The sequence below is a fragment of the Tyto alba genome, unplaced genomic scaffold (genome assembly GCF_018691265.1).
Source record: "Tyto alba isolate M040663 unplaced genomic scaffold, T.alba_DEE_v4.0 Super-Scaffold_33, whole genome shotgun sequence".
NCBI classification, from domain to species: Eukaryota; Metazoa; Chordata; class Aves; order Strigiformes; family Tytonidae; genus Tyto; species Tyto alba.
Window position 1 is genome coordinate 8,612,808 of NW_024881308.1, and position 12,761 is coordinate 8,625,568.

A 12,761-nucleotide genomic window follows, 5' to 3' on the forward strand; every position below is an offset into this window, starting at 1 on the left:
GTCTGGATCCATTTCCAGATTTTAGGCACCACAGAACATTCTGATGCGCTGCTTCAGCCCACTTTTGCAGTCATTATACCCAGGTTTCCAGCACACCCCCTAAAACAATAACCCTGTGCCACCGTGACGTCGGTGTCCGCTTGAGCGCAAGGGGTTACTTAGGAGCTTCGGTGGTGGCAGCTGAGGGAGGAGCCACCTGGCAATGACAGTTGAGGGACAAGGAGCTGCTGGGCGACGGCGGCTGAGGGTCAAGTTGCCGCCGGGCAACGGCGGCCAAAGCTGAAGGAGCCACCGGCAATGGCAGCCGAAGGGCGAGATGCCAGGCGCCGGAGGGCTGCGGAGCCGCCGGGCCACGGCAGCTGAAGTCCCGTCCCCCCCCGGGTGACGTCACACCACGGCACCGGCGCGCAACGCCGCCGCCGCCGCGCCGCCGCGCAACGGGCGGGCCCCGCCCCCACGTGACACCTGCTGCCTCCATCACGCGCCTTCCCGTAGGCCGCCGTGCACGCATGCGCGCTCCCGCCCCTGCGGCCCGCCCCTGGACCTATCATAGAGACAGCGGGCGCGCCTGCTAGAGCGTCTCCTGGGAGGCCCGGAAGTGGCTGCGTGCCGGCGGCCGGCAAGATGGCGGAGTGAGTGCGGTGGTGGCCGGGCCCGGGTGGGCGGCCCACTTTGCTTTCCTTCCCTGGGCCTCCCTGGCGGCACAGCGTCGGCTCCGGGGCAGGGCCTCACCGCCATGTGCCCGATGGCGCTGCCTCTCCCCTCAGCGGGGCTTGCGGGGCGCAGCACCCCCGGCCCCTCGGTGTCGCCTCTCCGCTCGGCGCCTGCGGGGCGGCCCGCCGGGCTGTACCCACCTCTGGGCTGCCTCGCCTCCGCCCGCGGGAGCGGGAGGCCGGCCCTGCGCGGCAGGGAGGGCTGCAGAAGCTAGCGAGTGCGGTGCCGCAGCCCCTGCGGGTGCCCTCGGTCTGGCACGGCAGGTTTGGCACCCTCGACAGGCTGAGTGGGCTAGCTCATTTGCTCTGGGCCAGGCCTTTATCTGCATCCCAAGCTGCAGTGCAGAATACGTGGTGCATGCAGTGCATGAAGGAACTCAGCAATGATCAGCTCCTTCAATCTGAACTTCCAGTATTTGCGATTGGAGACCGCTTTTAAAAAGCCACCTTAATGTGTTGGTTACTAGTACAAATTCAGTATGATCTGGTGATTGTTTTATGTGTGCATGTTTTTAGTAGGCTGTCTTTATCGTGCTGCTCCCATCTAGTATAATCACCTTTTATATTATCCTCACAGGTTTGCAAATGCCACCCAGGAAGTCATCAATGTTACCCTCCACACTACACTGGCTGCTACAACCAAACTGGTGGTACCTACACCTGCTAAACCCATCCTTCCAGTTCAGACTGGGGTCCAAGCACAGCAAGAGGAGCAATCTAGTGGCATGACGATTTTTTTTAGTCTTCTTGTTTTAGGTGAATGAACTGAAAGTCTTTTAATGTCTATTAATTGTACTCTGTATCTGAAGACATAGGCTGACTTTTGAAATCATAGCATTTAATTTCCTCTCTGTTTTTTTCTCTCTGAAGTGGAATATTGTACAGGCACAGGGATTTAGAAAGTTGGGTATATAACTGCCTGAACTTTCCAAACCTATGGAAAGCTGAGGACCATTGCAAACCTCTTCACCATGGTCTTAAAGTGCAAACAACATCTTTAACTGTCTTTGCCTTTAACAAGCATGTGGCATGTGTTCATGTATGACAAAGACATTGTCAGAATACTCTATGGTGCTTGCACCTGTCTCTGAGGACAGTGTACTAGATAAATGTCACTTTAACTACTTTTAGCACTTATGGACAGCCCTCAGATATTTTGTTATATAAGCCAATGGGACGCAGTCATATTTCCATGCACAAGTTCTGAAGTTCAATATCTATTTTTCTGACTCTCCTTACTTTCTTACATTCCTGCAAGAGTGCAATAATAACATGCAGATTGCCATAATTATATTGACATTATTGTACATATATAGGCATTCTGAATGGCAGATGCATGCCCAACTTTTCTGTAAGTCTGGGTTGTTACCTTTCTTTAATAGTTATCTCTCATCATCTGCTTAGAGCAATGCTGTAGTCAAAACTGTAACAATAACAAAACTTTCATGGAGGGTTAAGGGCTTATCTGTTTTCCTTTGTGTGTTTGCATGCTTGGTTCCTCCAAAGCAAGCTACACTGAGAGACTTTCATGTGATAGACAGGTCACCTAGTCTTCTAAGTGGTTATTTTTTCCAGTAACAAATGGAGAAAATAATAGGTATGGAGTTGACAGCAATGGAGAAACTTAAGCAAATCATTTGGGTTTAAAAAAAATAAAATTTTGTCTCTTATAAATAACTATTAAGTGCATCAAAAAGTAGAAAGCTGCTTCTTATTTTTAAAGTATTTATTTGTCTTCAAATAGCATTAATGTTTTTCCAGAGGTCAATGGCATATTAGAATTTGAACAGAAACAAAAGAAAGACCAAAGTAAAATGCAGTAGATCAGAAGGCTTCCAAGATTAAAATAAAATTTCTGAGTATGTGTCTCATGGATTTTAAAAGGGCCGTTCATGGTAAAATTGTACTCCGGGTACTTAAGAACAGAGTTATGATTTTTTTTGGCTGTGTTCCAGCCTATTTATGCCAGTCTGATAACGGATCTTAAAAGCATCACCCTCGGGACAGGGGAGTTCCCTGAACAAAGTAAAGCCAGTATAAAAGCTCATTGTTCATAGTTATTCCTATTCATAAGCTCTGGTTTAAGAGTGTAGGAAGGGTGAAAATTAATGTATATACCATACTGTTAAATCTGGATATTGTGAGCTGTAAAATGGCCTTTAAAATGTTCTAAACCAGAATAGACCCGGAAGCAAATCTGTTCTGAGCTGTGTTGTGTCAAAGCCAAGCCCCAAATTTAAAGGTCCTGAAGTTGCACGAGTTAGTCTCTGACCCCAGATTTCTATGGCTTGTTTATCTGTTCAAACAGCACTTCACTTTCAAAGTCATACCTCTATTCTGCCATGTTCATGTGATCCATGAATTCTCTTCTGTTATGTTATATGCCTTTACTGTGCTCTTCCTTAAGGGGACACACATGTCCTTTTAGCCTGTTCAGAACACTGCTTTTTCCAGCCTGTTGCTTGATTGTTACACTCCTGATATATGCAAGTGCTTGGAGCAGGTGATATGCAGCCAGATACAAACTGAGCAAGTAGTCTTACACAAGGAATGGGTGACCAATGGCCAAAGAATATACCAGGCTGCCATAATATTTATGGGAGTGGGAGTCAGTTCTTAGACTGTGGTTGCTTTTTTGTTTTATTGCTAAAGTAGTTAAAAGCTGGTAGAAAGGAGCTGGAGATTAGATCTGCTAAATAGAAAGCATGTTTTTGCTTGCACTGGAGTTTGCTGGAAATCCATAATGTTCAGATGCATTTATGGATCTATCCCAAAGAGCAGTATAGAATGCTTTTAATACAGTAATCCTAGATGTCTTTGCTGGATGCATATTTTTCATGTTTAACAGGCAGGAAATTGATACGAAACACAATAATACTGATTGACAGATGAATAAAAACTTTGTTTTGGACACATGATAAAGCTATTGCTCCCGTTGTCTGGTACTTGGCGGCCAAATGTCTGAGTTGCTTGTTAGTCACCTTCTGAACTAATGCAGTTTCTAGTACAGCATTTTAAAGTAAACACCAGTTTGAGTCATCATTGAAGTATTGTACTGTAAACTCAGGTGCTTTAAGAACTGATTGATTAACATCATAAAGATTGGTGGAGTGGAAGTAGACTAAATATGTGGGGCAGGGAGCCCTGACAATCATCATGAATGGAGCCATCCCTGCTCATTACACCTAACCTGTAGCTTTGGCCCTGAACAAATTACATGCCAGTAATTGAGCAAATAATATAGTTTTTCATGAGCCCTTTCTTAGTTCGTAAGCCCATCCATCTATTCATATGCACGTCAATGAAATGCTCACCATGTTTTGTATGAACTGGGTGTACAAGATAACAAGTAGGAGAATGCAGGTGTCAGTGTGATATGCATTCCTTAGCACCATATTGGAGAGTAGGATGATGAAAAATTATATTTATGAAGTTTGTACTTCTTTTTTATGACACTATAGTAAATGCAGATTGTGTTGTAGACCCCAGTCGTTCACAGGTGGTGTGGTCCAGCAAACTGTGCCAGTGCTCAGAACTACTTGTAGAACATTTTGCACCTTTTCAGGCTGTAAATAGCACTCTTCTGAACCATCTGCAAGTGGCTCTTTGGTTATTAGTTAACCAGAAGGAGCTGTTAAACCAAATCACTAAGAGCAGTTCTGAGAAGTTAGTTCATTCCTGAGTTCAAAATGTGTGCTGTTATATTGTGGCCTGGCACTGCGCTGCCCACACCGCAGTAGGGTGAGAGTCACAGACACAAGGTACAGAGTAAGGAGAATGGAATTCCATTGCAGTTATGACTAGGTTTGCCAAATGCACAGTTTAAAACAGTCTCTGATGTGATTAACAGGCCACAATTTGATTCCAGTGTATAAAATGCTGTTGACTCTGAGTGAGCTTCAGTTGCTTTCTGACAAAATGTCAGCAGCAATATTGCTTATATGCCAGGCCACTGCAGAGTGTTTTGTTATCAAATAGAGCAAAATACATGTATTACCTACATGCAGGGCAGATGCTGTTCCTTTGGTTGACTTTTTGTTGAGTTAAATTAAAATGGGAGAATTGTGGTGCTTCCAATGCAGGGAATGTTCAGATCAAAATTGTTAGGAATGTAATAATCCAGCATTATTTGATTCTTATAGATAAGTTTCCTATCTGCAGTAGTTCTAATCAAGTGGTGTCTTCCAACCATATCCACAGGTCTTACTCAGATCTGCTGTAGATCCTTTGTAATTTACCTTTACCATTGGCACAGAGGCTATGATGGCATTTTTGTATTACTGTAACCTTCATTTTTCTTCTGAGACATAGACTGTCTCCCTACTGGGTGAAATATGTTACTACAGTACAAAATAGAATTTTTAAAAACAGTAAGTGAATGTTGCATCAGATTTATATTCTAATTTTTTTTTAACTTCAAGTCAAATCTCTTTTGTGTTTTTCTACACTGGTCCTTTCCCCTTACTGGTTTAATGTTCAGCAATGCTCAGCAGTAAATGTCTCTTGCTGATTTGGGTAAGAATTTGGCTGAGGCTTGTTATGAGAACCAGGATATTTAAATGGTTTCCCATTCTTCAACCTCATAGTCCCACTGAATGGGAGTTATAGATTACTCTTCTGGGGTGCACAAAAGAAGAATAAGTACCAGTCACAACTTGCAACAGAGAAATGTGAACTGGAGAGGAGAAAATTCTTCACCATGAGATTTAAGGACTGGAACTGGGGTTGAGAGAGTTTATAACTTATTTATCTTTCAACTTGACTGGACAAGGCCTTCGGCAGCCTTCTTTGACTTTGAAGTTAGCCCTGCTTTGAGCAGGAAGTTGTATTAGATGACCTCAAGAGACCCCTTCCAATGTAATTTTTCTGATTTTGTAATTATCCATTTGAATAAAGCCCATCTGCTCAGAGGGACTCAGATGTGGAAGGGTGTAGCTTTGAAATTTTAATTGAGGTCATGTGTAGGTGTATGTTTTATTTTAAAAATACAAAATGTTTACAAGAAGCTTTATTAAAACAGTGTATTCTGTATGACATTTTTTGCAGCTACTGCTCAGAGAAGTTTTTCTTGTAAGCTGAATCAGGCTCTAAAAGTAGTAATACTGGTATTTTTAGAAGATAATTTTAAGTAGTAAAATTTGCTTTAGTTATTTTGTGTCATTTGTGGGTCCATTTACATACTTCAATGAGAATTAGGTTTGAACTAAAATTTGGTTACTTGCATTAGTGGATTTCTACTAAACCACTAGGAGAAGATGATTTAGAGATGTTTTAGAAATACTACTTAAAAGTATATTTTATTCTCTTCTAACACTTCAAAATCTACAGTTTTGTTTGGTTTTGTTTTTGTTTTTTTTCCTTCACAGCTATCTGCATCATATTGGTGCATTTACTGATAAAATACCGACTTCATTTTTTACCAGAGAGTGTGGCTGTTGTTTCTTTAGGTGAGTAACCATGACATTTTTATATTGAATTTGTGTTAATTCAGGAACTCTCAATAGTCTGTATTGAAATAATGCTCTGTTGTGTGTTAACTGTCACTAGAAAGATGCAACAACCAGTTCATAGAATTAAATTAATGGAAGAAATCAGTGTATGTGCAGAGACTGGCCTAGTAAAATGACACATATAGGCACTATAACGATGTCACTACATAAGTGCTTTGGCAGCTTCCTCTATTTTTGCATCTGCCCTGTAGGTCAAGATACTGCAGCGCACCTTGGCAGCAAGACTCTTCCCTTTGATGTTGTACATGTGTTTGTATTAGTTTTGTTAAAATTATATCTGTATATATGATTTTAATCTAGCTGGGGACTGTAATTGTATCCTGAAAATTTGCCTGGACTGCCAGATACCTAACTACTCCTGTAGTACCATGACAAGAGCTCTTCCTATGACTTGAGCTGCAAGATTGCCACCCTTAATGAAGATCAAGTGCTTAATTTCACTTAAATTTGGAGGATTCCTAAGCCTGTATTTTTATTAGGGTAATTTAGTTTATTTGTATGCTGTTGCTCCTGATTTATAAATGTACAAATGAGGAGGAAAACAGGCTAAATACATTTATTATTTTCTGTACAAACTGTCTAACATAATGTTTAAAGAACCCGGTCTAAGTAATCCCAGCAACAGTTTTTCAACTGTTTCTGTAACTTGTTTATGAGAATCTGCGGTATTTTTGCTTCTGTTACTAGTGACAGTTTCACTGACAGCGATTCTAGAAATACAACAAAAAGATAAAGATGCTTAGCTGTAATCCTGATGTAGTGTGGACAGGTGAAATACTTGTTGAGCAAGTGGATTTTTGTCTTTCTCCTGGGCTTTGCCTGCTGTACTTTCTGGTACCTTCTCTCATCTCTCACCTATATTTTCACACAATTTTGTAATGGGAAGAAATAAACTTTCTAGTGCTTGTCAGTACCTCATGCTTTCTGGAAAACAGGAATCTTCTTGCATCTTGGATGCTAGATTGAGAAGATCTTAGAGCTGTTACTTAGCAGAAAGAAAAACATTTTCCTATAGGTGTGGCTCCCTGAATTTTTAGGTAACTCTGATGCAGACCACGTCACATTACTAGCATAGTAGAAGGTGTTGAAGCTTAAAGAGACATTCACTTGCAAAGTCATATGTGAGTTTTGATTTTTCTGCACAGCTGAAAAACAGACCTCTGAGAAATCTGTTGTAGTGCTGGTATGAATTTCCTGGGCATTGCACACACATCTCATCTTTATAGGAGCAGCATCTGTCAGACTTTCGTGCATTTATGTTTCTGTCTACCACAGTATGTCATAGAAGGATCAGAGCTGCTGCAGATCATCCTGATTTACTTTGTCATCTCCATAGAAACCATGCAGTGTTTGATTTGCTATTGACACACTTCTCTTTTCTTCCCTTCTTAGATTATTGCTGTGGATAGGTGGGATGTCTTGTGTAGTATATCTTCCAGTGTCTTGAAAGGTTCAACAAAGAACATTATTATCCTTTCAGTATCCTTCTTTGTACACAAAAATCCAGGTGAAAGGGTTACCATTGTTATTAAATAGCTAATCTACATTTAAGCATAATCCCCAATTTAAAATGCAGCAGTATATTGATTGCCCTTGTTGGCATAGTTCTGGATTTTCTTTACTATCATTCCTTATATTCTGCCCAAGCCAACTACTGGGCAGTGCTCAGCTTAGATGTTAGGCAACCTTGCATGCAGAGGCACAGTCATTCTTCTCTTCCAATTTCTTCTTGGCATCTCAGCAACAGGACAAGGATGTTAGCTATGATGGTATGTTCTGTGATCCTGTTAGTCCCATCAAAAGCTTGTTCTTTAAACTGGTAAGTTTTTGTGCTGGGGCTGCAGCTGCTACTGAAGATTGGTAAGAAGGATCAGCATTGCATCTCTTGTATTTTCACATAGAGGGCATATAGGAAATGTGCACAGTTCAGTTTTCAGTGTGAACCACAGTGTAGCTGTAGTCTGTCTCCCAAACCAGACAAGGTAATGCCATCAAATGCAATTCCACCAGGTCAAAAGAGTGTTATAACCAGTAACAACCCATCTAACAAATGTCCTGGGTCACTTAATCCTTATTTATTTAGTATATTGACTCAGTCATATTTAAATACTGTCAGCTCTGTTGACAGGACGCGGCATCTGTATAATCATTGGAATTGCCAGCTAATTGCTGGTCAGTGAACCTCTGTTACTGGTAATGATCTACACAGCTGCAAGAGCACAGCTTGAGTTTCAAGTATCCAGTTTTGCTAGCAGTGCCAGAAGTGAGGTGTATCCTATTTTGACTTGTAAATTAAGCAAATGTTCTAAGGCAGTTACTGAAGGCTAATAAAAATGGCAGCGGAGGAGATAAGTATGATTTTCATGACTGTTTTTCCTCCCATTGTCTAAGCTTCTCAAGCTTTTATATTACAATTTCAAGGGCATGTTACACTCCTGGTGGACAGAGCAGAAGTGCATTCTCTAAGGCTGGATTTTGATCTTCATCCTTAAAAGTTACTGGAATTTTGTTGGTAAAAATAGTTGCCGGAGAAGTTTTTCTCTTTGATTTGTTACTGAGTTCTAACATGTTCTCAGGAAAAATAAAGGTCAGTTGTAATAAGAAAATTCCTGTAACATTTTCAGAAGAATAAGAACTCTTACAGATTTAGCTTTCCAGATGTTAGCCCCTTGACAAAACTGATCTACCATCTGATGGAACCAGCTGAACAAATACTGCATTCATTAATACAGTAATAAAAGAAGAGTAATTAGTAAAGATGTGTGGGACAGGTTTTAAAAACCAGTGTCAGAGTTTGATTCTGCTGCTATTAAATCCTTGTGGTAACGCATTATTTTGTGCAGCTCTGTTTCATGACTTTGCTTAGTATAATCTTAGTTTGGTAGTACTGTTGTGTATAATATGCAGCTAGAAGTAACTTGTGCTATATAAAGGTGTAAGTTGTATGATCAGGCTCATCCTTTTCCCTTAACCTCTGCTGTTGCTTTACATTTATATTGTTGCTCATTTAACTTTTGATATTGTGAAAGGACCTTGTCTGTCTGTGACACTGTCGTTAGGGTCAGATTGTGATTAACTCTTCCTCTAAAAAAGAGATTGAGACCAGACTTTTATGTAAGCCTCTTGAGCTCACAGGATAGGGATGCCCAGCTTGTCGCCCACATGCCATGGTTGGCCTACTCACAGGGGTCCAATTTCACAGATTGTGCTGGAGCCCTTCCACCTCAGAAAGTGAGTTAAGGGATTCTGTTTTCTTTTAAATCCCCTCTAAACATAGTTTTATGTAAAGGCTCTCGATATTCGTTCATAAAATACTCATAAAAGTTTGTTCTGGAAGTACACTTCCCAAACTTTGTACCTTCAGATGTATAGGCTCTGGTTGTTGTGGTTTGTTTATTCCCCCACATAAACTTCTTGTTAAATGACACCAGTACTGCCTGTACCAGTTGAATACAATGCTGATGCTTTGCAAAAATTAGAAATGTTCTCGGTTTGGCTTCTGACACAGCTTCTATCCCAGAATGGAAAGCCTGACTGTTAATACTGAGACCTGTGTTTATATGGCATGTGAGTGGCTGTATCTGCATTCTGTCCTCCTTCAAAGAACCGCATATCTTTGATGTTCCTTCATTAATGTTTTGCCCTTCCTTTCCATATAAACCACTTCATGGAACAATTATTTCTATCCTCTGGGTCCAATGCCTTCACATATTTTTGTATGAAAGAAGGCTTAAGCCTCATGGCTTTGTGTGTATGACACATCCATCAGGAGTAATCCATGTGATGCTATTTGTAAGACTCTTTTGATAGCTACAGCAGGAGAGAATAAAAACACATGAGTTACAGGAAAGCATACTTTAAGCTTCTCAGCCACTTTTTACCTTTCATTCAGTGTATTTAATTTCTGCATCCCAGTGTTTGACTATGAAGTCTCCATTCTGCAAATAATAAAACACAGCAATGCGGAAACACAGATCTAGTATCCAACTAAATGACAGTTCATGAACTACCTTCATGACTTCCAGAAGAAATCTTATTAGTTTGGAGTTTTCTGTCTTATCTGTTTGAACATGTAAAGGAAGAAAGAGCACAATAACCTATAACCATTGAGTTTGCAGCACCCTTGATAAAAGTCTTTTATACTCAAATTAGTATTTCTACATGACTTAAAAGATGTGTAATTCATTTGGGAAATAGTTCTGATGGTGTCTCCACCCTGATCAGAATTTGTTGCTTATTTCATTGAGATGAATTTCACTTCTGTGAAGAAGAATGGTTTCATTTAAACTGTGTTAACTTTGCAAATAGCATTGAAGTGACATGAATGCTTAGTGCTATCACATAGATATGTAACTCATAACTTCCTGATTCTTTAGCAAGAAAGGTAGAATTTTATTTGAATGCAGCTTAGATGAGAAGTGTTTTTGAGTTGTTAAACCAGTTAACTTTATGAACCAATGAACACAGCATTCAATATGAGTGTTTGCTATTTGGATATCCCAAGTGACAATCTTTTGTGTAGGGAAGCTATGTAATTATGTGACATATTTGAAACTGTCATATATTGGACCCAAAACCACTTTGTGTTTTTGTGATTTAGGAATGAAAGACTTGCTGCTTTATGTTTTGCCTTGTTTTAACTTCTAAAACTTTGTTGACTGAGAGTTGATAAACAGTTAATGGCAACAGTGATGTGTTTTGTGAATATTTCAGAATGTTATCTCATTCTCTCCTAGGTATACTTATGGGAGCTTTTATAAAAATCATAGAGGCTCAAAAGCTGGCCAACTGGAAGGTATATTTGAAGCAATTAATTTTTAATTGTAGGACAATCCTTAAATGTTTAAAATAAGACTGCTTGTAATATTAGTTTCTTTAGATATAATTTCAAAAAACTTATGTACATTATACTTGATGCCAAAGTTTGGGTTGTTTTAATGATAATACAACCAATTTGAGGTCCCAATCATGCTGAACATTTTTTACACAGTACTTTTTTCCCCTGAATAATCCTTTTTACAGTACCACATCTGTTCCTATTAGATACATTGTAGAAGGCTGCACTGGACATTTTTGGGATCAGTTACAGTAAAAAACAGCAACTGGGTTACTTGTCTTGTATACTTTTTGACTGTATTTAGTTATCTTCCTCCTTTTGGAGTTAACTTTGTAGGTGTTTTCATAGAAAAAAAAAAATGTGTTTTGGTAGGTTGTAAAGTCCCATGTTTTACCAGCAGATGTTAACATAGATTTCACAGAGGTAAAAAGGAGCACTTCTTCAGAATAGCTGTGCTAAAATTCACTGTTTACTTATTTTATTTACTTAGACTTAAAACTGCAACAAGTATTGTGGGGCTAAGAACAGATAGTTCACAAAGCAATCCATTCAGCATGGCAGGTTTCTTGGGTACTCCACGGCTTCTTGTGGAAAGACTGCCAAAACCAGTGTGCCTGAAGCAGCAGCATTTTTCACGCTGGCTGAGACAATGGAAACATGATTTGAGCTTTATTTCCTTCAGAAAGTACATGCAAAGCTTCTGTGCACAAGGTTGTCCTTGTCCTAGTGCCCAGTGCTTTACAGACTTAGGTATTAGGAAGAACATGTTAACAGCGATGGCAACCAAACATAGGAACATGTGACCAGAGAGACTGTGGGAATGTCCATCCACAGAGATACTCAAAACTTGTCTGGATAAAGCCCTGAGCAGCTTAAGTTGCTCTGAGTTGGCCCTGCTTTAATCGTGGTTTGGATCAGACACCCCCAGAGGTCCCCTCCAAACTGAATTAGTGTGTGATGCTATGAGGTGTTACCTGTGCATTTGTGAAGTTACTGAGGCTTCCTCAGGGAGGGAGAATCCTGGCAGAAGTGTCTCCAAGAAGTGAAGTCAACAGTGAAGCAAGGATTTGGCCTTCTGTAGTTTATCCACATCATCAAAGCAATGAACTCCTCACTATTTCTTCTTTAATTTAAATTCTTGTAGTATTTAAACTGTGATTTTGTTTCATAGGCTCAAACTGTTTATTAGGACTATATCAGTGAACTGATTGAAATCACATTGATTTGAATTGACAGTTTAAACAGGATTTGTATTAGCCAGCTGAAAATCTTGGACTGAGTAGTGCATTTTAATCCTAGCTTGCAGCTTAATATTTCTTGGCAGTTGTTTCCCTAAAGGAAGATACGTTAAAATGCATGGATTTTCAATCAGATGTAGCTTTTTAATTACATATTATATTTCTTTTATGTCAACTAACTACAGCAATTCTATGTACATTCATGTAAGCAATTACATAGTTCAAGAATCATGTTGTGATATTTAATTTTTACACATTTATTTATTAGAAACAGTGGGTGGTACACTAGTTAGTGGGGTTTCATTCCTGATTTGTGTCAACTGGATTTGACTTAAAATTGAAAGTCAGTTAAACAACCACAAAGTCAGCATTTTTAAATAGCTTCTTGTTGGTCAAATAAAATAATCTGAAGAAGGTCATATATGTAGGAAGGAAAAAGAAAGCTTAAAGTATGCTCTGATTT

At 39.9% G+C, this 12,761-nt stretch overlaps 1 protein-coding gene across 2 annotated transcripts in view; it reads left to right on the plus strand.

Annotated features, from left to right (window-relative positions):
* The first annotated feature begins 534 nt into the window (after positions 1–534).
* The window catches only part of SLC9A8 (solute carrier family 9 member A8), a 31,365-nt gene continuing 19,138 nt past the window's right edge, over positions 535–12,761 (plus strand). Inside the window, exons 1-4 of one of the 2 annotated variants that reach the window (XM_042801074.1) lie at positions 535–632; positions 1,291–1,469; positions 6,080–6,160; positions 10,960–11,018. In XM_042801074.1, coding sequence (XP_042657008.1) covers positions 625–632; positions 1,291–1,469; positions 6,080–6,160; positions 10,960–11,018 — 327 coding nt within the window. In that variant the 5' untranslated portion in view covers positions 535–624. Of the gene's footprint in view, positions 633–1,290; positions 1,470–6,079; positions 6,161–10,959; positions 11,019–12,761 lie in introns of those variants that run through there. The other variant, XM_032993624.2, reaches the window with a different exon arrangement.